This window comes from Hemicordylus capensis, chromosome 1, assembly GCF_027244095.1.
Source record: "Hemicordylus capensis ecotype Gifberg chromosome 1, rHemCap1.1.pri, whole genome shotgun sequence".
Classification (NCBI taxonomy): Eukaryota; Metazoa; Chordata; class Lepidosauria; order Squamata; family Cordylidae; genus Hemicordylus; species Hemicordylus capensis.
Window position 1 is genome coordinate 431480780 of NC_069657.1, and position 27137 is coordinate 431507916.

Sequence of the window (27137 nt, forward strand, 5' to 3'; positions counted from 1 at the left end):
ATCTGTTAGTCATTCTGGAAAGCTCCCTTCTGCGTTTAAAGACAAGCTGATGTGGCTTAGCTGCTCAGACACAAGTTATTAGCTGTGAAGCCTTTGCGTAGGCACTCACTCTCCGGCTTGCTTTAGCTCTCACTCTCCAGCTTGCTTTAGGCCACCCACTTCTCCTCGTACCAGAGTAACGGGGGTTGGGCCCTAGCTCAGCGGTAGAGCACTGGCTTTGCATGCAGAAGGTCCCAGGTTCAATCCCTGGCATCTCCAGGTAGAGCTGCGAAAGACCCCTGGCTGGAACCCTGGAGAGCCACTGCCAGTCAGAGCAGACAATACAAAGTTAGAAGGACCAATGGTCTGACCCAGTATCAGGCAGCTCCCTGCGTACCTATGTAATACTGACTAATCAAAAGTGTTATTGTAATTATGACTGAGATGGCGTGTGTGATTTTGAGCAGATGCCCCATAGTATGATTCAGGATGGTGCCCTACAGAGCGAAGGTGGATGACTGCACCAACTGGACATACTTGCCAAAGTTCTTCCCATAAAACTGCAGAATAAAAGGGGAAGAGTGGGGGCTATAACTCAACAACAGAGTACATGCTTTGCATGCAGAAGGCCTCAGGTTCAATCCTTGGCATCTCCAGGGAGGGATGGAAAATATCCCTCTCTCAAACCCTGAAGACTCACTGCCAGACACTGTAAATAATACTGAGCTTGATGAACCAATGCCTTGATTTAAAACCAGTATATAAACAGAGATCTGTGAAAAACACTTTGCAAGGTCAAAATATATTAAACATGCACATAAAGAATGTCTATAAAATATACAACTGGTCACAGACCATGAGTAGAATTAGCAAAATATAACAAATGCAAAAATACAACAAGTAGAAAATGTGAATGTACAAAAAGTTCAAGATCAAATCTTCACAGCTGGAGTACAAAACATGCAAAGTACTTCGAAGCCGCAGATGCCAAAACATGTCTTCATTCTTCACAAATAAGAAATGTAATTCCCTTTACAGGCATCCTAGGTTATCTCGCCAGTTTAGAAACAATCTTCTTCAGAAGTACATCATATCTATATATAAATGAAAAATATTGACACAATATGCATTCAAAATAAACAATCTACTCTTTCAGCCTCAGCAAAACAAACCTTCTATCTGGAACGACACTGCTCTATCAAGCGGCACATAACAAATGTCTGCACGAGCATGTTTGCCTCCTTAGGGAGCTCAAAGCACACTCGAGGTTTAAATACACCGTAGCTGAATCATCCACTTAACAACAAGTGGAGGGAATATACTCAATATGTTCTATACTCTCAAACAGTGATCCACCACATATATCTACTATGAAAAACTAGAAAAATTACAATTAACATTTAACCCTGTAGGTGAGCACGTTCTAAACTTGTAAATAAACCAAGCTTCTTTTTGGAGAAGAATCCTCTGAATAGCCTGCTTTTCAAAGGAACATGGTGAATATTTAAATAGAACAAAAAACCTGAGATCTTCTGGTGAATGAGACTTATCCACAAAATGTTGAACTAATGGAGCATCCAGTACCTTATTCTTAATCCTCGACCTATGTTCAAGTATACGAGTCATAATAGCTCTAGTACTGATCCCAATGTACCATAAATCACATGGACAGATCATAACATATACAGTCCATTTGGTTTTACAATTAGAGGGGGGAAAAAACACACCAAAGGAACACGCTTCCTCATGCTTGGATCGCAATATTCAGTGGTCTGAAGACCCAGAGGACAAGCTACACAGTTACCACATGGGTAAAAACCTTGCGGAACATCTTTCTCCAATGATTTCTTAAGAAAATCGGAGTGGGTCAAAAAATTCCTCAAACTTTTAGTTTTCCTAAATGCCACAACTGGGACATTACTGCACCCTGGCACATCCGCAATTAGATGCCAATGCCTATAAATCACCTTTTAAATCTAATAAGATAAAGGAGTGTACTCAATGGACCATACTAATCGGTCCAGTTGTTTCGTAGGTTGATCCTGAAGTAACTCACTACGCTTAGTCCTATTGGCTCTAGATTCAGTTCTATCTACCACCTCTCTGGGGTGGATAAACATTGTTGTGTGCCGCTTGATAGAGCAAGGCTGTTCCGGATAGGTGGTTTGTTTTGCTGAGGCTGAAAGAGTAGATTGTTTATTTTGAATGCATATTGTGTCAATATTTTTCATTTATATATAGATATGATGTACTTCTGTATGATGTACTTCTTGTTTCTAAACTGGCGAGATAACCTAGGACGCCTGTAAAGGGATTTACATTTCTTATTTGTGAAGAATGAAGACATGTTTTGGCATCTGCAGCTTCGAAGTACTTTGCATGTTTTGTACTCCAGCTGTGAAGATTTGATCTTGAACTTTTTGTACATTCACATTTTCTACTTGTTGTATTTTTGCATTTGTTATATTTTGCTAATTCTATTCATGGTCTGTGACCAGCTGTATATTTTGTATGTTTATAGACATTCTTTATGTGCATGTTTAATATATTTTGACCTTGCCAAGTTTTTTTCACGGATCTCTGTTTACACACTGGTTTGTTGTCCGTGATTCCCTGGATTTCATTGTGTTTGATTTAAAAGCAGGCAGATTAATGTGTTCAGAGCTTTTAAAAGGACTCCATTTTCTGAAGAGTAGATTGGTGAGCCTTGGTGTTGGAATCAATTCACAAAGGAAATGTATTCACGACTTCTACCAATGCAATTAGAGGTATAAATACTGCAATCTTTTAATTTTGATATTGTGTTGTTTTGATTTTATTTTATATGAGAAAATAAAGAGGTGTGGTTGTAAAGATAAAAAGGGACCCATGGGATCCATGTACCAGGAACTCTTGCTTAGACCCAGCTTGATGGTGCATATCAACTGTGTGTTTACAAACACACATTTTACAACAAGGGTTCTCAACCTTGGGTCCTCAGATGCTCTTGGACTACAACTCCCATCACCCCCTCAGCTATTGTGGCTGAGGATGATGGGAGTTGTAGCCCAAGAGCATCTGAGTACCCACAGTTGAGAACTCATTTAAAGTATTTAAGTACTTACAATACAGTATTATAAGTTAAGTTAAAAGTATTATAAATACATGGATTCATCCATGTATAAGCAGCAAACACACTTATGACTAAAAGTGTGAATTAGGCCTTAGTGTATGCTTAGTGTACACTTAATCCTGTGTATACTGAATTAATAAATGCTGAACTAAAGATGGGAGGGGAAGGTATGCTCCATCTTCTTGACAGGTGCACTTCTCTGTACTCAGAGGTACAACCCTACTGGATGTAGTGTCACCAGGGAGATAGAACCACCACACTAAAGAGAAGCCTGTCCAGTTAGGAAAGATGTTGGCATTAGTATACACTTCAGGAAACAGTCAGGGTTGAATCAGGACACCTTCCATAGCAATGAATCTCTTTCCATTTGCATACTGGATGGAGTTCATTCCGACTGCTTCCTGCTTAGAGCCAAGACTGTATGAAGAATTTAAAACCTATTCACTTCTATCGGAAAGGGAGGCACTGATAGCACATTTTATTTTATTTATTTATTTTATTTTTATTTATTCAATTTGTATAGCGCCCTTCCAGAAAGGCTCATTGCATAGGTTTTTCCTGCAAGACTGAGATAAGAAAAAAGGAGCATTTGATAAGACTAAAAGTCTCTGGGATTATAGCAACCAAGCTGCAGAATGTGGAGGCCTTCTAGTGCAAAATCCCAAAATGCTGCAGAATCAAAACCCCAAATCACTGCTGAATCATTTCACTCACCTCCTTACAAGACGCCACAGAAGAGTCCGATGCTTTTGATCAATAATATTCCAAGGCAGCCCTCCCCAACTTTGCTTTGAGATCATTCACAGCAAGGGAAACAAAGATTCTCTTTATTTCCCTGATGGGCAGGGATACGGAGAGCCTGGGTCACTACAGGCAACTTCACCTACTGCATGCATGCACGCACACATACCCTCTCACACTTCTTCCCAGCAACATGTTCCACAGAAGGGTCTTTAGCAAGCCTAGTCACAATAAGACAAATAGTGTAGGCTGCTAGTTCCTTTGCTCTAAGTTATAGCCCCCTGGCTCCCACTAGCTGCTTGGGAGACAAGAGTGAGATGCTAAACCCCAGGGGGAAAAAACCAAAAACCTTCAGACATCAGGTCAGCTTTGTAAATGTCGTATGGAGAGAGGAGACTCTCCAATGGTTTTTTGCTAGACAGAAGTTCAGCATGGAAGGTGTGCTGCTTCCTGAGAGAGTAATGCCATCCTGCATCCTGCAGTTTAGCCCAGGGAACCTCAGAAGCACACCAGGTCTCTGCATTCTTCTTTGCATTTTTTTGATTTTCCAGGGCAGCCATTATGTATACAACATAAACTCAGGTGCACAACAGGTTCCTGCTGTCTGTACACGAGGGTTGCCATGTGAAGGCATGCTTCAGAACAATGTCCCTGGGCTCACCTTGCTCATCTCCTCCCTTTCTTCTGCATGCATCCATATAGGCTTGTGTTCATCTGCGGGGGCAAGAAAGATAGAGAGGAAGGGTGGGGACCACTTGGGCATTAGTTCCAAAGGAAATCTCCCTGCAATGCTACACTCTGGAATTGTGACAGAGGATGCCAACATATTCCCATGTCAGCCTGCTTCCTCATTCCCTTTGACCAAGATGCTTCTGCCAGCTATGCTACAAAGGAACTAGGCAGTGCAGAGCATAAGACAGAAGAACTAGAATAAGGGAATGCAGAGATTGGGGAACGGGGTGGGGAGGGGAGGATTGCACATGGGAATGTCCAACATATGGTTTCTTTGTCTTGTCAGGAAGACCAGAGAAATGAGAGCTGGTCTTGTGGAAGTGAGCATGAATTGTCCCCCTTTGCTAAACAGGGTCTGCCTGGGTTTGCATTTGGATGGGAGCATACATCCGAGTACTGTAAAATATTCCGCTTAAGGAATGGGGCCATAGCTCAGTGGCAGAGCATCTGCATGCAGAAGGTCCCAGGTTCCCTCCTGGCATCTCCAGGTAGGGCTAGAAGAGACTCCTGCCTGTAACCCTGGAGAAGCCGCTGCCAGTCTGTGCAGACAATACTGAGCTAGATGGACCAATGGCCTGATTTGGTCTAAGGCGGCTTCCTATGAAACTCCAGCTCTGGGTCAGAGGCAGGAGCCACTGGCTGGTGCCTTTCTGCACTTAGTGGCAGGTGTAGCTATATAAGGAATTCCCTTCATAAGTAGTCCTGGGGTACTCCCATTTCAGTCTGACCACTAGCAGGAATTCCGCTAAGCCCCACACATCGCCTCCTTGCTTTTTTGTTGTACATACCATCTACAGAGCCAAATTCCTTCACATGGGCACGGGTAAGGATCTCCTTGTAGAGGACTTCTGCATCCTTGTATTTGCCTTGTTTCAGGTAGCAGGAGGCCTGGCACAAAGAATGGAAACAGCATCTTAAATTCAGCAAAGGCAGCATTCCCATCACCAGGCCTGACACACACCCTCTCTGATGCCCCAGCCATCACCCAATGGACCCACCAGGTTGTTCTTTGTTTTGGCCACGTTTGGGTCATCGGGTCCCAAGCGGGACTCATAGATCTCCAGCGCTCGGCGGTAGTAATATTCCACCTCTTCGTACTTGCCCTGATTCTGGCATAGTAGAGCCAAGTTGTTTAACTGTTTGGCCACATCTGGATGATCTTTGCCTAGCACCTGAAGCAGACAACAGAGAAAACCAGTTACAGAGAAGAGCCTGGAGAACACTGCTGAATTGTCTTATTTCTGGGGAAAGCAGGTTGGGGAATGTCATTAGAAGTTCTGACTCTGGAATAAGCAGCTCCTTTTGCATACAATTCATTGACAGGCATTCCCTTTTCCTTGGGAAGGGGCTGAGTGATAGAGATCAGGAGTGCTAAAAATAGCAATGCAGAGACCCACAGGTCTGTTTCTCCAGTGCCCAGGTACTTCCTCCTCCATGTTTCAGAGAGATACCTTTTCCCGGATCTCCAGTGCTCGCTTGCATAATGGTTCTGCCTCTTTGTATTTCCCCCTTTTGCCATAGAGAACCGCCAGGTTGTTCAGGGTTGCCGCAACCTGCAGATGGACACAAGCACCCAGGCATTAGAGCCAAGGAAGAACGAGGAAGGGTTGGAACCCAAGAAGTGGGATAGGACTGGACATCTAAAGCAACATTCCTCTAGACACCACTGTTAAACCATCAACGGCAAAAAACAGAGAGCTGGTTTCCATACTGAGAGCTGCTACAGCACCACATGGCCAGGAGGAACTATGGGGCATGTAGGAGGGTGGTTCTAGGTACATCAGGAATAGTCTTACCCAAGACATCAAGAGTGTTCACACAAGATGCCAAGAACTGGAACATGTATACAAGAGACAGAGACCTGACACTTCTTTAAGGAACTCTGAAGTGGCATGTAGGCTGACAGCTTAATAAAGATATTGTTTATAAGGATACATCTGTGTATGACTTGAAACCTCAGCACCATTCTTCAGTTTCTATACAGACCTGTTGCCCAAGTAACTCGGCTGCAGACAAACAGGGCCTTGTTCCTGTTCTCTCTGTTACAGGGAGCATTCAGAGCTTCCCTCCTCCATTTCCCTTACCTGTCCTGCATTAACACTCTGCATTATTTGCTCATAAGATTGTTCCTAAGCATCCCACTTCCTTACTTGGCAAATGCACAGCAGGAAGGCTTCCGAACGGGAGCCCAGGTACTTCACTGGCATCACCCTCCTCATCTGACTGAAGGCGTCAGCCCAGCAACCAGGGGTGGAAATTCTTCTTCCTCAAGATAGCTTTTATAGGCCCTCCTTATCCCCTTTGCATAAATTTCATCCAGCCTTGTTCTCAACAAAAACTACACACTCAATAGTTCTGGAGGTCAGCTGTCCCACTCGATGGTCATGTGAGCTGGTCAGCTGACCACGACCACCTCGCAGCTCCCACCTGCTCAAACCTTCCCTCCTAGCAAGTTCAAAGGAAATGGCTACTTACTGCAGGGTGGTCCTTGCCGAGCGTCTTCTCCCTTATAGACAGTGCATCATTCAGTAGGTGAGCTGCCTCCTTGTATTTGTTCTGATCCCTGCGGCACAAAATGTTACAAATGCTCTGCAATACTGGGAGGGACAGAGATTCAAACCATGCAGGACCCGAAGGGGCACACGGCATCTCCTTTCTAAGGGACGTCGTCTCCCCCCACCCCCACCCCGCAACTCTTCAGAGTAAAACTCAACACACTGAGCTCTCTCATCACTACCCCATTCCATTTCCCACTCTGAGGCAGCAGGTCCACAGCCAAATAATGGGAGGAAAAAGCCCAGTTTGAGTGCAGAACTTCATAGCATGTTTACACCACCCCACAGGACAGAGAGCTCCTCACTCTCACCTATATACCAAGGCCAGAATGTTGAGCATGGTGGCCACATCAGGGTGATCATGGCCCGAAGTCTTCTCCAGGTCCTCTAGTGCCTGCTTGCAGAGAGGCACGGCCACCTCATAGCGTCCCTGTGAAGCATACTGGATCACCAGGTTATGGAGGGTGCGCAGGCGAGCCGGGATCTCATAGCCACCTTGCTGGGCAGCTGCAACTGCGCTGCTGTGTTGAGGCACTGCAAAAATAGTCACATTAGCAAGGAAAGAGGGGGCAGCTGGCAATGCCATGCCATGCCCTATTCGTACAGGATAAACCTAGGCAAGATCTGCCTCTCCTAGGTCTCCCTAGTCTCAAACTGGCCATGTGGGATTTCAGGTTGGCCGCCTTCCCCCCACCCCTCTTAACCCTTCTTCCCAACCTTCCCTGCCTCCCCAAGAGAAGAAGAATGCAACATACACCCTTGGCCCTGATCCTCTTCCTCATTTGGAAACAAGTCATCCAGGGAATCCTTTGTTGAGTCGCCTTCCTTCTCCTCCTGAGACACAGATGAGAAAACACCCACCACAAGCAAGAAGTGTGCATTGAGACAGGGAGCCTTGCATTGCACTAACACTTCCCCAAGCAAGCCCATTCAAGGTCCTCCTCCCCAGAAAGGTAAACATCAACCCAATAGGGGTAGGCCCCTATCCACTACAGCTGAAATGAGCTGTGCCTGTCTTAGGAAGACAAATGGGCAGACAGTGCCTGTGTTTCAATGCTCACCGACGGGGAGACATCCTCGTCATATTTCTTCAGCTGGTTCATGAACTCCAGATGCTTCTTTTCCTCCTCAAGCTGTGCCACCGTTTGTTCACTCCGCTGCAGCTTCTGCTGGGTGTTAGCCAGCTCATCCCGCAGCCACTGGTTCTCTTGGCACAGCCTCCGCACCTGGGCCCGGAGTTTCTGCTTCTCAGACTCCACGGCATTCAGGTGGTTCGATAGAGCCATCATCACCTGACCAGAGAAAAGTCAGGACAGGTCTTTGCTACTGCCTCACCTACACTCGGGAATTCCCTCAGGTCCCTGTTTAGAGAGTCAGTTCCCTTATTCCTTGACCAGGAACTTCTTGCCCAGCTAAACCGAAGTTCCTAAAGTCAGTGAAGAAACCACTGCAGGGAATTCTGAGGCCCACAAGAAACTACACAATGAGGTCCATCACACAATCAAGAACTGGGTTCTACCCGTGTTTGGGAGCTTGTGTGCTCCCAATTTTCATGGAAGCAAGGTAGGATGAAAACCTGGGTAGAAGTGATTGTGTAGGATGAAGGTAGGAGGAAAACCAGGATAGCTTTTCCTCCTACCTTGCTTCCACACAACCAAAAATTGCGAGCACATACAGCTCCCAAACCCAGGTAGAACACAGTTTTTGACTGTGTGAATGACCTCAATATGGTTACTACATCAGTCAGAGCTGAAGGCAACTGATTGGTTACCTAGTCCAACCTCAGTCTGAAACTCCAGTAGCAAATGCTGGGGTCTGGCAACTGGACCCTCCAGAATGCACCTCCTCTTGTCAAGGGGCCGTAAGGCTGCAGTTGACACAAAAGAGGGAAGTGGATAGGGGGAGTGCACAAGGTTGGAATGCACACCAGCTTTGTTCTGGGTAGCCACCAGTGCTTGCTGTGTAACAGGGATTCTCAGATGTTGCTGGCTACAACTCCCATCATCTCCAGCTGCAATGGCCTTTGATGGGAGTTATGGGAGTTTTTGCATCTGGGATTCCCCATGACAGGGAACACAGGTAGCCATGCCAAGCAAGCCCACCCAACTGGCTGGCTGCCCCATGCAAACTGAGAACATGCCCTGAAGTCTTCAGAGGCATCACTAAGGGCTTGTGGGCAAACTTCAGCTTTGTACACTGAACACACTTGTGACTGCCTCTTTCCATCCAGTGTCTGTCAAGGAGGATGGGGCAAGCAGTACGGTTGGCTAGAGAGGAGGAAGAGCAAGTGGAAGAGGAAAGACAGGTCTGGCCCTCTGCCGCCTGTCGTCCAGGCATAATTAGTTGCTGCCCAGGTTTGTGTGCCTAGGGCCGATCATGCTCTGCCAAAGGCATCACAATTCTGTATGAAGGTTTCCCAGATCCTGCATCTAGAAAAACTGAACCTTTGACCTTTTATACATTCGTCAAATTAAGCATATTTGCTTATTTTGAACAATTTATTCTACTTTTGCAAAATAATTAGGCTGAGCAGGGGACTAATGCAGGGCACCAATGCCCAACTTAAGAAACAGAAATCCTGTTGAGTCCAAGCTGAGACTTCCAAGATGGCACCAGGCATGGCATAGTTTCAGGCCTATTCTTACAGCCACAAGGGCTAGAAAGTTGCATTGAAAAACATGCCCCGCTCCCACACACACAAAAGAGAGTGCCAAGATTTACAGGAGGTTGATTTCTATGTCCAAGTTCTGCAGTAGTTCTGTGCTGGTGTAGAATAGTGGCATAAACACATCGCCCCGTCTATACTCAAAGTATATCCAATAAGCGCAATTGTCCAAACATTTTTTTCCCAAAATCTCCACAGAAGGCATTTCCAAAACCACCAAAGGCAATATATGCTATTACTTGTTCATAATTTCCCGTATTTAATTGTGTAACCATGTCAAGGTGCTCCCCAATGGACTGCAGCTCACCTGGGCCTCTCCCAGTCCCAGCTCAATCATCTCCACCGACTTGCGCAGCAGGTTGGCTTTCTCATGTACAAGGTTGGCTTCCTCGTCCTTTTTCAGACACTTGATGGTCTCCAGCAGGCTGTGTAAGATGGAGTTATGCTCGTTCTTAAGGGCCTCCAACCCCTGCATCACCAGCTTGGTGTTGGAGATGATCTCCTCTTGGCTCAGCTTGTCCATCTTCTCCTCTCTAGGATACACCATTGTGGACATAGTCTTCCAGCTACCACCTCACCTAAGAGAGAGGGGGGAAGAATTATTTGAGAGCACAGTTTCACTTGCATAGGACAGAGCTTGAAACACCATGACAATGGCACAGATGAGATCTTATGGAGAGAGGTTTGTGGTTTAACCTCTTTGCCTGCAGAGAAATGCCCACAATGCTCAGGAGGCTCTGTCCTTGCAGAAAGAGGTGATACAGAGCACAACAGGTCACTGCAGAAGCACACATTGGTAAAGGCGACCGTTACGTCAATGCTGACATTCTCCCACCGCCCCCACAGCTTTGAGAACCAAGAAAGCTGATTTAGCTGCCATTTAAGAGCACAGGAGGAACTGCAATGAACGTGTCTCCTGCCCAGAGGTCACAGAGAATAACAGAGACAAATAGTTTCAATATAGATTTGGAGAGGGAAAGAGGAAGTCTTTGAGCTGCTTTTATTTCTCGCCACAAAAGAAACGCTTGTTAAGGAGTACAAAGAGAAGAAACATATATAGGAAGCCTTGATGACCAGATCCTGGGTCTGCAACACCCCAGGTGGAAAAACCAACTAGGATCCCGACTCTCAGAAATGATGGTGGGAGGATTTGGGGAAAAATATCCAGAAGAGACAAAAGAAATAATGAGTGAGTGACATGTTCAGCACCTCCAAGTATGCTTAGAAGTATAGTGATCTTAACTGCCACACTCCAAGACATCCACTATGCATTCTCATTCTTTTCCTTCCTTCCAAGGTTTGATCCCCCCCCCCCGAATATAAAACACTTGTAATGCACTACAGAAATGTTTGGTTTTATTGTATAATGAGGATTAAGGTTTGTGAGACCTGTCCGACAGGTGAGGGGGGAGGAGAAGGGAAATCACCAAGGTATACTTGAAACCTGAAGTGGGGTAGGACTCCGGAGAGGACAAATCCCATAACAGAAATCTATTCTTGCAAATGAAAAGCTGCCCACCTTCTCTCTCTCCCTCTCCTACACACACACACACACACACACACAGTGTGAGTAGCTCAAACCTAAAAGAAAGTTTCGCCAATGGAAACTAGAGAGTTCCAGATTCTGCAGAGACAAAGATTTCCCTCTCAACCAATACCTGCCTACGCTGTCTCTGAGCAGCAGCAGCATTAACTGCTCCATTGCAGACGACCCCCCCCCCGCCCGCCACAGAGCCCCCTTGCTCCAAGGCTCAACCTCAACCCCCAGCAGGAGGGGCTTACCTCCTCACAGCAGCTGGAGCTGTCTGCCCGCTTAGAAAGGCAAGCCAGCAAGACAACCTGGGCTCACGTGATCCCTCTTGGTAGGAGGCCGAGTGGTTCCGCTAGCCAGGCAAGGAGGGGGCAAGGAGAAGGAGGAGGGCAGGAGCTATCAGCAGATCTGCCTTTGTTCTCAGAAAGTCCCACCTCTGTGTGCTCTGGGCACTTTGCTAGGCAACGGACCGCCTCTCTGTGTTTACCAAGGAGTCCAACAGAAAGTCCCACTCAAAACAATGGGAGGCTCCCAGCACAGCTGGCCGTGCAGCTCTCAAGGTGGCACCTCCACTCCTCAAGGCCAGGTCTTTGCTACCACGCCAGCCGCGCAGTTGGAAGGCAGGCAGAAGGAGACAAAATTAGATAAGGAAGCTGCGGAACACGACCTCCAGTTCCTTCTTCCAAGGCAGCAAGGAAGGGAGATGGTCCCTCTCTGGCTCCAAGAGAGGAAGAATAGTGCATGTGGTGCACCATTGGGGGTGGGGTTCCATTGACTGCGGGAAGTGCAGAGGCAGCATAGAATGGAGCTTTGTTGCAGGGGTGGGTAGGGAGAAACCCCCTCCGTGAGCTAGGTGGTGGAAGACTGGGAATCAGAGGGGTGAGATATCCCTAACTGTACAGGGAAGAGCTCCTAAAGCAGAAGATTTCCCCAAAGCAAAAAAGGATCCTCTTCATTTATTTTTATATTTATATCCCACTTTCCTCCAGGGAGCACAGAGAGATATACATGGTTATGTTTATCCTCACAACCACCCTGTGAGCTAGGTTTGGCTGAGAAAGAAGTGACTGGCCCAGAGTTACCCAGTGAGCTTCATGGCTGAATGGGGATTTGAACTCTGGTCTCCTCAGTCCCAATCCAACACTCTAACCACTACACCACAAAGAACATTACAAAATACACACCCTGATTTTACTCTCTCCACCATCTTTACAATATTGGAGAGCTATGGGGGTGGGGAATTGTGTTACAAAACAACCCTGTCAAAACAAAGTGCTTTGATTTAAATCAGTCCAGCCCCAATTATATTAAAGAAGCCAAACTGATACATCAACTTAATTAGTTGTGGTTTGAGGGGCCAGGTCTTTTCCACAGTGTCTAAATCAAAAAAGCCCATACCTACTACAAAAACATCTGGGCCACAGTAGTGTGCCAGTGTGTTTTAGATTTGTATCTTAGCTTTCCCTCAAACAAGATTTTATTTATTTATTTTAATTTACATTTTATATCCTGCTCTTCCTCCAAGGAGCCCAGAGTGGTGTACTACATACAGAGTCACCCAGCAAGTATCATGGCCGAATGGGGATTTGAACTCGGGTCTCCCCGGTCCTAGTGCCTAGGAACTAGACTGTCTGAAATTTGATTGGTCCTGTCACAGAGCATGCAGGAGCTGATAAATCTATCACGTTGAGGATGACCTCCCTACACCACGGAAAAAGAAGACTAGAGTAATTGAAATATAAGCAAGCTATCACATGGAATATTTTGAAAATACTCTAAAAGCAAATGTGCTTCTTAAGACTACAAGGTCTGGCTATGGCAGGACTTCTTTGGGAGGGGGTTCCAGAGCTGTGGGGCCAAAACCAAGACATCTCTGCCCTATGCCCTTGCCATTTTCAGCTCTTGGGCAGGTGAAGCCTACAGCAAGGTGTCTGTTGTAGAGCTTAATGAAGGAGTATCTATGTGCGCGGAATGAGGATTAAACAGGGGTTCCCGGTCCTGAATCCCCTTTGGCTACTGCAGCAGGGGACGGCAGGGGTTGCACTCCAACATCTGGGGGATCCAAGGTGGGGGGCCCTGATATAGGGACGGAAGAGACTGTGCCAATGCTTAAGTACAAGGATGGTACCAAAGGAGACTGTTATTTGGTATGTTTATATATTGCTTTTCAACATAAAGAAATGTTCTCACAGGGGCTGACAAGGATGCAAGAGGCAAAATGAACAATCAGGAGGCATGTGACAGGAGAAGGAAGTTGTGCAAGAGAACACAGGAACGAATGTGTGTCACACAGATGGCATGTACATGAAGGAGGTCAGTCTCAGTTCCAGGATGAGGTCACAGCTCCATGGGAGAATATCTGCTTTGCATGCAGAAGGCCCCAGGTTCCATCCCTGGCATCTCCAGGTAGGGCTGGGAAAGACTCCTGTGTGAAACCTTGGGGAGCCACTGCCAGTCAGTGTGGATCAGGGCTGCACCACCTCAGCCTACCTGCTGTTTTTTGGAACTACAACTCCCATCATCCCGGCGGCCAAGAGTCAGGGGTGATGGGAGTTGTGTAGTCCATCATCTGCAGGAGGGTGGAAGTTGTGCAGCCCTGGTGTAGACCATCCTGAGCTAGATGGACCAGGTCTGACTTAGTAGGAGGAAGCTTCCTATGTTCCAGAACATCAGTGCAGAACTCATCTGCAACATCTACGTTCCAGATTATAGAACATCAATGCAGAAAGACAGAGACACACTCGGAACATTTTGCTTATTGTGTTCAAGGGCACCTGTTGCTCAGATTTAGCCGTTTTGCAAGCTAGCAAACTCCTTCCCTCACAGTTTCTGTGGCGGCATTATGTATACAAGAGAACGGTGTGGATGTGGTTTTTACAGAGTTTAAAAAACCAGACTGTGGACAGCATGGTGGAAGCAATGGGATCATGGGGGGCTGGGAAGAAAAGAGGGAGGACACGCTGTGGGAAAGGGCCAGGGAGGGGCGGGATGAAGGGATCTGCAGAGTACACTGCTGCACTCTGCTACCAGTGTTGGCGGAGGGAGTCAGTAGGGCTTAGCATCTCATGGCTGGTGGGTCCTGTGTTTGTTCTGCGTCCACATTGTGGCGCTTCCTGCGGAAAGCACTGTGAGAACTAGAACAACGAAGGCCAATCCACAGAAACCTGTTGCTGATTAAGCAATGCATTCGCTCAGGATTCTTGGCAATTTGGTCTCTTGAAGTTCCATTGCAAGATAGCTTAAAAAGTAACTTGAAACAAACAAAACATCAAAATGTCTTCTCAGTGAAAGAGAGGACAACCCACTCTTGCCTTGTGCTACGACCGCAACGCCCTTCCATCACGCTGTCCAAGATCTAATTTTCTTTTATAAATCCCGCATGTAGCACTTCCACACAATTCTCCTTGCATACATAACAAAGCTGCAGAAGCAGTGGGAGGAGGGCAGGGAGGCTGTTTGCAGAACTAGCAAGATCGGAGTGCACGATGCACAGGGTCCTGCGCACAGAGCAGCCCAATGCTCATCAGTGCCAAGCACTGTGCAGAACTCCAGGGGCCAAGACCTTCTACAGCCTTAGGGCTCCAATGGTCCACCCCACAGCTCTGCTGTTCTGATCAATAGTGAGCAGGAGGTCAGAAAGAAAGAACTGCAGACGTATTATCTGTGGCAGTCGTTCAACGTCTTGTCAAAGGGATTTGAAACATCCCTGTCAGAAATACTGGCATACATCTATCAGACTTGACAGCTCCAGGGAGAGGCTTGTTCTGCCAAGAGCATCTTCCTTTTAGTTTCAAGGGCAATCTAAGGTTGACCCCTCAAGCTAAGCCTCAGGTGTGAACTAACAGCAAGCTGTGTCCAAGAGAGGGCTCGATGGGTTCTACTTTCCCCTTCATCCTCTTTGGAGTAAGATATGAAACCACCATTTGACAAATTCAGGACATTAATGGTTCCAAGAGCACTCCCAAGCTATGGACCTCTTCTTTCTGGGGGAGTGTAACCTTGTCCAGAACAGGAAGTTCTATCCCGTCTTGCAGATCACGACCCCTCAACAATGAGCATCTCCATCTTGCTAGGATTCAGCTTCGGTTTATTATTCCCCCATCCAGCCCATTTTCATAAGGCTCTGGTAAAAAATTAGAGGGGGGGAATTAATTATTCAGGATACTTAGTTCTGCTCTGATGTCTCTTTACAGCTGTGTCAACAGTGAAGGGGAAATTAGAATTAAAGACTAGTACAGAATGTAGCATATTTGATTATAAATGATATGCTTGGGGATCTACCTTTAGCTCCCCACAGACCACCTGGACATACCTCATGGACCCCAGGCTAACAACCCCTGTCTTATGTGCTCATGACTACCTTCTTGAGCCATGCTGGGCGTTTCAGGTGGCAGATTTCTGGGGTGCCATTCAAGAAAAGCAAACCGTCACTTATCTAGCTTATTCTGTTTTTCACTACCATGTGTAGCAGGGGGCACCATTTGGACTTTCTGCCATAGGCTTCAAAGTGTCTTGGGCCATCTCTGCTTTCATGGAGGAAAAGCGGAAGGTTGTGTGTCTGGTCAGGACGGCAAGCTGTCGGACCCAGGCAAGGTGAAGGTGGGATTGCCTTGGTTCCCAAGTAATTTGTTAATAAGAACAAAGGGCTAGATCTCAGTGGCACCACTGAATGCAGACAGAGAGGGGGAAAGTAAAAGCTTGTGTGGCCTATTGCCAGCAGTCACTCATTTAAATCCTAAACCAAAAGGGATACATCTATTCATTCCCTTTTACTGGGAAACTCTGACGTGGGACAGATGAATCTTGCAAGTTCCAATCCCCACTCCTAAGCAATAGTCCCTTATCTCAGTCTTTACATTCCTGTGTCCCACACAGATCAGTAAAGTAAATTTTCCCAGGCCAAAATAAGACAAAGAAAATCAGCAAAGAACTGTCCAATCACAGTCAACATCCAGAGTAGCCAGTTATGACTAAGTAAGTTTGAAATCAGTGAGACAGGTTAGTAAAGTAGTTAATTTCAATGGGACTCTAGTCAGACTAATTAGGGGGGTTTCCAAATTAAGAAATACTCTGAAAAACATGTTGCTTTTCTATACAGAGTTCAGTTGATGGCTTTGGCCGTTGTGCAGTTTTGCAGTGCCACCTGCTGGCCATTTACTACCAAACCATGGTAGCAAAAAATGAGATTTTGAGATGACCTTAAAAGTACTTTGTTTAGATGTTGCCCTGCCCACAACTCCATGTTTATATCTCAAGATTCATAGATGTCCACTTTGGCTATCCGTTTTATGGTGAAAGCACTATATTGCTGTGGAGAGCACCTGTGTACTTTGACATTTGTGTAACATCACTGTCTCAGTTGTTTGCCAAGTCTGCATGCAAACACCTGAGTCACAGACAGTCACTATGGCACACTAAAACCCATTTGTCACAACCTAGACAGCAACACAATGGCAATGAAGCAATGCCTACAAAATGCTCACTCGCATCCTGTTTGAATAAGCTCATCGATACTTCTGTCAAGACAAACAAGTGAGTTCCAACAGGACTACTGCTGCACCCCGAGGCTACACTTGCTATGACTGAGTCATAACAATTAAGCAGGAGAGATCAGAAGGGAAGGGAGAAGAGGCATGTTTAAAGTTGCTAACATGGTAATTGAACCCTAACCACACCTGCTCCCCCCCACCCGCCCAGCTGGTCTACATGCACTTTCTTTTCTTTTTTTTGCACTTTACTTTTATTAGCTTTTACATATCAATGTGACTTCCTGTTCATCTTTCAACACAGTTATACTGCAACATCCATATTTGCTCTCATGTAAATATTTTCTTCGTATTTATATATCTGGTTATTATGTCCGAATCCTTGTTTTCTGGTCTACATGCACTTTCAGATCTTTTTTAATAGACGGAGGAGGGCAAGCGAGAGTTTTGCACATCCAGCTCCACCACCCTCAGTTATCTGAAAGTCTCCTGCTCCCTCAAAATGACTCTACTCCTTTTCTCTGGCTGTCCGTAATGCATGTAGTTACCTCCTAGAATCCCTCCATGATGCTATCTCTCATTTCCTCCAAACTGTTCTTCAAAACCCATCTTTTTTGCAGGCCATAAAATCTGAGATGTCTTAGGAAAGGCCCTTGGAGGCTAACCTTACAATGATCCCACCTGGATGCACTACTCCCAACCCTCTCTGAAAATCGCTGGATTTCCCACCTCGATTTTAAGTCCAATTTTGCCATGAAACTTTTGGCTCGATGCCAGAGTCCCAATACCTTACTGAAACCAAGTCCAAGTATGTACAATACAACTTAAATAATGGCATAGTCTCCCACTGTTTATCACTTTCTTCTATGGGTCTATTTCTAGATTGTAAGACCCGAGAGGACAGGGACCTGTCCTCTCATTCTCTGTAAAGTATCATATACATGGATGGCACTATATAGAGAATAAAATGGGAGGTAGTGAAGAACTGACAAGGTATACTTTGGAAGGCTAGCAAAGCAAGCAGAGCTTCACTATATGGAAAGGCAGGGTAACATCCCGGGGTTACAGAGGAAGCAAGAAACACAGGGAGACAGTTCAGATGAACCATAGCCCACCGCCACTCTTACACGCAAGAAGGCTGGAGGCTGATTTCGAACATGTCTGCTCCTACATCACTCAAGAACAGAGGCGTATCTAAGGAAAATAGCGCCTAGGGCAAGCACTGAAATTGCGCCCCCTGTCCAAACATCTTACACCCATCTTTCAGATAACTTTACCATAATATCAGCTGAAAAATACAAGTCAAACTCGTTAATCTTTTAATGTTTCAAAAACTATTTAGCTGTGGATGTAGCCAGACCAAAAAAATGCTGGAAAACTACACAGTGGCTCATGAAATACCCAAATACAATGTGGACGTGTACTTGGAAAACTAAACAGAAGTGCCTTCTCTACTATGTATTGTAGTATCACTATTACATAAATTTTAAAAATAAATGGAGAATTTGACTTTTCCCAGATACTCTGAAAATAATTAAAGGATATGCAGAATAAACTGTGTCACTGCTTGGGATATATTTCAGAAAGACAGTTAAAATGAAAGAAAGAGAGCAAGAAACTCCCAGTGGGCCTTAATACTAAGGATTTCACACTGATTCAAAGACAAACTCACCATTAATAGCCATATTATTAAGACATCACATTTAACTCACTTATCACAAGAAGCAAAGTAAGAGCAAATGAATATAATCCAAGCTCATAAGCTTCAGCTCAGTATTCACAAGCCCTGATTCTCTGTACATAGTGCCAAATGAAATAGGTGTACAGTGACTTATATTATATTATTTTTAAAAAATTACCTGTAGCCCCTTCAGGAGGTTTCCTAAAGGCCGTGGGGAGGGGGTCTGCAAAGGTTTCCCCTCACCTCGCTGGCCTCTAGGGCTTCACAGGGACCATTTGAGCATGTACAGTGGCCATTTTTAAAAACATTTTTTTTAAATGGCCACTGAAAACAAAATGGCCACCGCGCATGCTCAAATGGCCTCTGTGAGGCCTGGCATGGTGGCCATTTTGTTTTTGGCAGCCATTTAATTTTTTTAAAATTTTTAAAAAATGGCACCCCCCTTCAAGTGGCACCAAGGGCACGTGCCCTGACTGCCCTACATACTCCCCTGCTCAAGAGCACACTGACAGATTCTTTGCTCATCCTTTACTCGTGTGTAAGAATTGATCATCAGAATCACGCCTCTACATGGGCTGCAACACTCTGTTTAAAGGCTCCAGCCTTATCACGTAAAAGAGTGGTGGCGAGCTGAGGTTCAACTGAACCCGCCCATGAAGTTTGTTCTAAGGAGGTGGTGGTGGTGGGGTGGGGGATCAGCACTTCTAGAGCGGCATCACAAACCAAAATACAAAAATTTCAGTTCAGTGTGATCATGGACTACAGTGGATGCGTGCACTTGACATTTTATCCTATTCGACTGAGAGAGCTAGCGGTTATTTTGCTGCTAAGGAAGAGGTGAAGAGAAGATGACAGACAAATGTCTACCTTTTTGTGTTTATTAAAATTTTCTCCATCTTACTCTGTTAGTCCCAAGATAAGAGGCCCTTTCCCCAGGCACCATGATCCAACTCACTTCAGAAGCTAAGGATCGCCTTTGTGACTGGGCAGGTTTGTGCAGCAGTTGCTTCAGGTGCCCAGGTGAAGAATTAGCCACCAGAACCAGAATCAGATTGATGAGAGCCACTTGACTGGTTCCAGTTAGTAACCTGGCAGCAATATTTTACACTAACTGAAGGTTGGAACCTTCAGTTAGTGTAAAATATTGCTGCCAGGTTACTAACTGGAACCAGTCAAGTGGCTCTCATCAATCTGATTCTGGTTCTGGTGGCTAATTCTTACAGCGTTCCCTCTAACAGGGATTCAGCGTTCCCTCTAACAGGGATTCAGCGTTCCCTCTAACAGGGATTCCCAGATGTTGTTGACTACAACTCCCACAATCCCCAGCCAAAGGCCACTGCAGCTGGGGATGCTGGGAGTTGTAGTCAACAACATTTGGAAATCCCTGTTAGAGGGAACACTGGCTCCAAGTAATTAATCTTCAAAGGCAATTCCACATACAACATATTACAGTAGTCCAAGCAAGATGTCACCCAGAGTATGGATGACCATGGCCAGGCTATCTCCACCTAGGAAATGTGCACCCGCTGTAGGTGGTGAAAGGTGTTACAGGCAATGGAAGCCACTTTCTTCTCCAGGGATAGCATAGGATCCATTGGCACTCCAAAAGCTGTGGACCTGATCCTTCAGGTAAAGTGCAATTCCACCCATAGAAGGCTGAGCACCGTTTCCCAACACAGACAGACAAACCACCTTCATCTTTGTCTGGCTTGAGCTTTGTCCATTGAGGGAATAGTGTGTTCCAGCCAACTGTTTGCCTTTGGTTACTCAGCCATGAGTACTTCTAGAACAGGGTTCTCAGGAGTGGATCCCCAGATGTTGTAGGACTACAGCTCCTATCATTCCCCTCCACAATGGCCAAAGCCCAGTGGCCAAGTATGATGGGTGGTAATGGCCAAAGTCCATTGTGGTAATGGCCAAAGTCCATTCCACTGGGAATGATGGGAGTTGGAGCCCCCTGCATTAGAGCAACTCAGTGAGGTTCAGGACCAACACTAGAAGTACTCGGGGCTCTGTCCACAGTACCCATGAAGGAACTGCCCCTTTTAAGGCAGGCAATTAAACTTGTGTTTGATTGGCTTCAGAAGGAGTTGTATTCAGGAAACATGGCTAATGCATCTTACATAGCCCAAGATTCTGAACGCACACACAACAGCAAGTCTGCAATATGAAATCTTAATGTGCAATCTCTCTGCAGGGGAGGCTGCGGTCCACAGGCTGGTCACGGTTCATGGTGCTCACAATCTCTACTCACTGTAGAACATTCTGAGATTCAAGGCAGGATGGCTTGGAAAGGCATTCCTTCAGCAGGCCTCTTCCCCGAAAGGCCTTTCACTAGCTGCAGGATTATGCCTTACATACATGCAGAACTGCCACGTCAAGGGCAGCTTGAGAGAATGTTGATGTGTGGTTGCAGGATCCTGCATCAGAACTATCCTCTGCTTCCCAGATTCAGCTTATACAATCAACAGCATCCAGCAGTACAACCTTGTAGGGGTGTACATGAACCAAATTTTGCAGATTGGTCGATTCTAACCAAACCGCTAATCCATGAACCGGTTTGGTCGAACCGACGGGTCGGTCTGTTTTGTTTGACTGAACCAGTTCGGCGGTTCGAGGGGCTATGTCTGTAAAGGCAAATCTGGTGAGGATTCCCCTTTACAAGCAAAGAGGTGGAGGAATCTTTGCAAATCTTCTATAGGGAAGCAGGGAGGCAGGGGCAGTGAGAGGGCACCTTTAACAGTAGATTAAGCTTCTTAACAGCACAGTGGCACCCACGCCACTCCTTCAAGTCTCCCTGGAACAGCCCAAGTGTGTAGCACTCACTCCAGCAACCCGCCCATGTGGTGGCGGAATAGTTCTGGCCTCCATGGATGCCATTTGCATGGCCTCTGTGCATCTGCAGAGGCCGGAATCACACTGCTGCCATGAGGTTGGGTTGCTGGAAAGAGTGTCACGCACTTGGGCTGCATGAGGGGGGCTTCGAGGAGCAGTGGCGGGTGCCACCGGGCTGTTATGAACCTTAATTTACTTTTAAAAGGTGCCCTCTCACTGGATTCCCCTTTACAAGCATAGCCCCTCGAACCACCAAACTGATCTACCATGGACCGGGCTCAGTTCGGTTTGATCAAGGACCAGACCACCTCCGGTCTGGTTTGTAATCAAACCATTGAACCAGCCTGGTTCAAGGTGAACCGGTTCACGAGCAAACGGATTGTGCAAAACCCTACAGCTTTGTCTGGATGGTACCACTTGAGGCTGGGGGTGAGGAAGGAGACATTTTTGTACAAACAGAAAACTGAGGCAGGAGGACACCGACTTGCCCTAGGCCTCTCACAGAGGTGGGTACTGCACCCAGATCTACCCCCAAATCAGACTCTTGCAATATTGAGCTACACTGGCTTGGCACCGGCTGCCACAGTGCATTCATCTCCTCCTTTACTTTGCATTTCCCACAGATCCATTTTGGGACTTGAACCCAAACACAAGTCAACAACCCATTAAAGGTGGTGGTGGTGGAAGCCTTGCATATATGTCCGAAAGAATGGTTCGGCTTAGCCTTCTACATGCAAGGAGTGTCTTCAAGGAGGAGCATTCACAGATACAATTCCCATCTACAGCATGAAGTGGAACTGTCCACGAGAACAGCCACGACTCTGCCAAGTGGCTCTGGAAGTGCCACTGCTGCTGCTGGATTTCTGCTTCACACTGTGAACACAATTAGCCTTTGTAGGACTGCATGCGGTTGCCACGCCATTCCAGCCTCTGATGAATCAGGGCCTTGCCTGTGAAAGATCGCGAGACAATAAAAAGTGCTCGCCTGTACATCAGTACATTACACTGATTTAACTATTACTAAAAGTGCTACATGCTTTCGCACTTTTATTGAGTTTGCTCTCCCCCAAATTCTGCTACAAAGATCGTTATTACACTCATTTTACAAGTGGGGAACTGAGGCAGAGGAGCACTGAGCCGCACACGGAGGTGGGAATTGAAGTCAGATGCTCTCACTGCTGAGCTACACTGGCTCTGCACTGACTGCCACAGCACACTAATCCTGTTTTTAACTTTGCATTGCCCACAATTGAGTTGACACCGATCTATCAGATCCCACTGAGTCTCAGGAACTCACTAGGCTGGAAAGCCAAGCCTCATCTTCCAAAGAACTGCAGCAAGTTGAAGCAAGGTAACAACCATAAGATGGACCCATATTTATAAATGAGAGTTGTTGTTGTTGTTTTGTTTTTTAAAGCCTTAGATTGACGTGGTCTAGCCATTTTTGTGCATCGCCAAACTCCAGCATCTAGGTCATTTCTTGACTTCCCAGGGCAATGCTGGCTTTGCCTCCTACCTATGAGCTCATACTCGGTCCACAGAAGCTGCCCGTCAGCTGCTCTCCTCTGCTTTGTCTGGCGACGCCAGCAGCACAGCCCCACCCAGCTTGCTTTAGACTCTGGTGAAGCCATCGCAATGATTCGGAGTTCCATTTAATCCAGCCCTATCCTGTGGGCTGACATCAGCCGGCCCTTGCTAAATGCAGGCCATAGCTAGCCGCTCTGCCTTTCAGCCCCACCCCCCACCCCACAGGGCACGCCGTTTGCTCCTGTTGACTGCAAAAGCAAGGATAAGCTCCGCTCTTTGTCAACAGTGCCCCAATCTTTGTCCTACAGCTCCTGACATGGGAACTTCCCCACCCGAGACACAGAGCAACTTACACCATGGAGAAGCCCGTTTTCCACAGAAGCCTCCGCAGAGCAAGGGATGCTATAGGAGCTGCAAGGTAATGGGAATCAGCTGCACGCAGCAAGGCAGCAGCATCTGCTGATCTGAGCTCCCTCCCCAACTGGAGGCAGAGATACAATGCAGCTTGGTGACCCACCCACTGCAGCAGCAGCAGGGGAAGAGATGCAGCCAGACTACCGAGAAACAGCCGATGCTCTCCTGCAAGTGCAGATACACATCGGCATAAGCCATTGGTCTCGAGGAAGTGATGGAAAGGCAGAGGAGCACAAATCAGCAATCAGCAGCCTCCCATGCCACCAATCCTGCAGCTGCAATCAAGCTCTGCTCTTCAAGACCATCCCACCCAGACCTTCCACGGACATCTCCCGTTGCTCCAGCAGACCATTTTGCTGTCTACAGGGAACACTTTAGTCAGACATGCAGTCAATTGCTACGTTGCCCCCTTTCTCTGAGAATCTCACTACTGAGCAAGTGTTATGAACCCCAATCCTCGTGGCTTTCCCCCAACCTCTGTTATGATTTTATTCACTTATATTCAATCTAAATACAGGATATATCTATATCTCAATCTGGTGGTATATAAATATAACAGATAGATATGAGTGCCGACAAGTCGGTGTCGACTCTTAGCGACCACATATACAGATTCTCTCCAGGATGATCTGTCTTCAACTTGGCCATTAAGGCCTTGCAGCGGTGCATTCATTGCTGTCGTAATTGAGTCCATCCACCTTGCTGCTGGTCGTCCTCTCATTCCAAAAGAACACAGTGGCAAGCAGACCTTGCTCCAAGAAGATTGAACTTTGGAATGACTTAGAGAATTATGAGCGACCTTGCTGATTATAAGCCCTGACTTTTGAAAAGATAGACTGGAAAAGAATTCCATATCCCCTGCTAGTTGCATTTCATGTATTAGGGCCAAAGCTTAGAGGAAAACTAGTTACTATGTTATGGATCTAATGTGGCAAATTTGCAAAGACCTGGCAATTGCATTCTGTAGAAGAAAGAGCTCCACTGTAATCTCCTTCCCTTCACAGCGGGTCTCCCACTCCCATACCAATCCCAATGGTAAGTGAAATCGACCCAGAGGCCAGGAAGGAATACAACAATGGTTATGGCATTTACTGCTTATTAGTCAAGGCCGAGGACAAGAGAGAATGGCAACAACCTTTGAGACACAAGGATTGGAATGCAGAGACACAGAGGGAGAGGATGCAGGGGCGTAACTACAATAGGGCAAGAGGAGACAGTTGTCTGGGGGCCCACTGCCAGGGGGGGGGGCTCCCAGAGGCAAGTCACAGGACTGACTTCCCCAGCCGCACACCTGCCCAGGCTTCCTTCAGTTGCATTCATCCTCCGAAACTGATGTGAGTGTTAAGACCTGGAGCTACCAGAAGAGCATGTCTTTCTCTTGTACCATTCAATGATTTGCATTGTCCACAATTTGTGTGTTTGTGTGCAGTTTACTGTGTAAACTGCCCTGAGCCATTTTTGGAAGGGCAGTATAGAAATTGAATAAACAAATAAATAAGTTTACAAAACCTTTTTAAAAATAATTTAGGATGATGTGAGGAGAAATTCAAGTATGTAGTACACCGCTCTGGGCTCCTTGGAGGAAGAGTGGGATATAAATGTAAAAAATAAAATAAAATAAATAAATAAAATATTGTTATATATAAATTTTACTATGCTCTTTGTTACCACTATTCAGCCTCATTTAAGATTTCTTTACTTCATGAGCTGAGCTTCAGTGAAGGGGGGCCCATTTTAAAACCTTGTCTCTGGGTCCACTCCAACCTTGCTATGCCCCTGAGAGGATGAAACAATAACAGCTAAGGACTGGAATTCTGGAGACTGGCGTCAAGGTGGGCACCTTTGACTGGAGCTGACCGACCATCCTCAAGGCCCATCAAAGGTGAAGAAGAGTATAAGACTTTGGAGCTTGGGTTGGATAATCAGAGGGTAGGTCCAGAAGGCACATCTTAACCCTCTCCAATGCTGCACACTTGCTTCGCGCGCACGCGCACGCACGCACGCACACACACACACACACACACACACCGCTGCTTTTCAACGAACTCTAGCATCTTGAATGCCGGGAGAATCAGCCAACTAGCCATTTGTTGGTTCCCTGCCACTGGGTAATGGACTTCACTTTCCTCCTCCTCCTCCTCCATCTTCTTCTCTCCCCCCCTTCTTTTCCTCTTCCATTCCTCTCTACCCTCCATCCCATCCCATCCCATCCCATCCCATCCCTGCTAGGTAGAATTGCTGGTCTAGAATAAATTTGGAGCTTTAGCTTTTGCTTGCCAGAGCCTTCTCCCTGCTGTAATTCTGAATACCTTTTATGAGTAAAGTTATAAAACACAACTTGGGTCTGGTTCTTTGGGTTTCCTCACATATCTGTTGGTATTTCCCCCTAAATCCAGGGTAGAACCACCTGGGCCCCTACGTAAGTTGCAATACTCTTGAGAGGTGGTTGATTGGTGAAGCCCTATCAGTCTCTTAGTCTGGGCAGACCTCCCCAAGGGGAGGCAGCACCCCGACATTCAAGAGAGGGGAGCTATAGGCCAATCCACAGTATTGGTAGGGGTCCTCTAGGCAGACCTCTCCTATTAGCAATAGCAATAGTACTTACATTTATATACCGCTCTATAGCCAGAGCTCTCTAAGCGGTTTACAATGATTTAGCATATTGCCCCCAACATTCTCGGTACTCATTTTACCGACCTCGGAAGGATGGAAGGCTGAGTCAACCTTGAGCCCCTGGTCAGGATCGAACTTGTAACCTTCTGGTTACAGGGCGGCAGTTTTACCACTGCGCCACCAGGGGCTCTTATCAGGGGGATTGCTGGTCTTGTGGTTGCAAGCATGACTTGACCCCTTAGCTAAGCAGGGTCCACCCTGGTTGCATATGAAAGGGAGACTAGAAGTGTAAGAACTGTAAGATATTCCCGTTAGGGGATGGAGCCGCTCTGGGAAGAGCATCTAGGTTATAAGTTCCCTCCTTGGCATCTCCAAGATAGGGGTTGAGAGAGATTCCTGCCTGCAGCCTTGGAGAAGCTGCGGCAGTCTGTGTTGACAATACTGAGCTAGATGGACTTATGGTCTGACTCAGTATATGGCAGCTTCCTATGTTCCCTTTTGTCTGGGCAGGCCTCCCCAGGGGAAGCAGCACACCAGCAAGTTGGAAGGGTGCAGAACCCCACTGAAACCCTGGGACCAAGGACCACAGACCCCAACCCAATAATTCATAATACAGGTGCCTGGAGGAAGAACAGCAGCCCTTCAGGTGGTCCATCACTGTCAATGTGAGCTTGGTACCCTCCTCTGCCTACAGCAAGATCTGCCCTTCACAACAACAGGCAAACTCTTCTCCAGGGAGTTTGCAAATCATCAGTCTATATAGCAGAGGTAGGCAACCTTTGGACTACAGCTGTTGTTGTGCTATAACTCCCATCATTCCCTTCCACAATAAATTATGGCTGGGGGTGATGGGAGTTGCAGTTCAGCAACATCTGGGAGTAGCACAGGTTGGGAACCCTTGAACTAGAGAGATACAAAGCCTTTCCATTCCCCCCGCCCCACCCTGCCACAAATATTTTGCCATCCTGAACACAGTGGCACTGTGTTTTGATGACTGATTTTTGCTATTGCCCAAACCACTAATGCAACAATCGTGCTATTTCTCACCTATTCCCCATTTGAGCGACAGCTTATCCCTTCTATTGTGCATTATTCTCTTATATTTAGCAGGGGGAGAGCAACTGGCCCTATACAACCCCAGCAAAGCATCCCTCCAGTGGCTGTTGCTGGTATCTGCCTTATGTTTTAGACTGTGAGCCTGTTTGGAGACAGGGGTCCATCTTATTTATGTCTTGTTTGTTTTTCTATATAAATCGCTTTGGGAAC

General features: G+C 46.5%; 1 protein-coding gene across 6 annotated transcripts in view; it reads right to left on the reverse strand.

Moving 5' to 3' along the window:
• The window catches only part of KLC4 (kinesin light chain 4), a 71402-nt gene that overhangs the window by 29537 nt on the left and 14728 nt on the right, over window positions 1-27137 (reverse strand). For 4 of the 6 annotated variants that reach the window (XM_053313275.1, XM_053313272.1, XM_053313276.1 and 1 more), the window contains exons 2-10: window positions 10092-10362; window positions 8181-8411; window positions 7875-7953; window positions 7431-7653; window positions 7040-7127; window positions 6016-6117; window positions 5563-5736; window positions 5353-5452; window positions 4494-4546 (exon numbers count right to left, since the gene is read on the reverse strand). In XM_053313275.1, coding sequence (XP_053169250.1) covers window positions 4494-4546; window positions 5353-5452; window positions 5563-5736; window positions 6016-6117; window positions 7040-7127; window positions 7431-7653; window positions 7875-7953; window positions 8181-8411; window positions 10092-10340 — 1299 coding nt within the window. In that variant the 5' untranslated portion in view covers window positions 10341-10362. Of the gene's footprint in view, window positions 1-4493; window positions 4547-5352; window positions 5453-5562; window positions 5737-6015; window positions 6118-7039; window positions 7128-7430; window positions 7654-7874; window positions 7954-8180; window positions 8412-10091; window positions 10363-11566; window positions 11588-23197; window positions 23398-27137 lie in introns of those variants that run through there. The other 2 variants (XM_053313273.1, XM_053313274.1) reach the window with 2 other exon arrangements.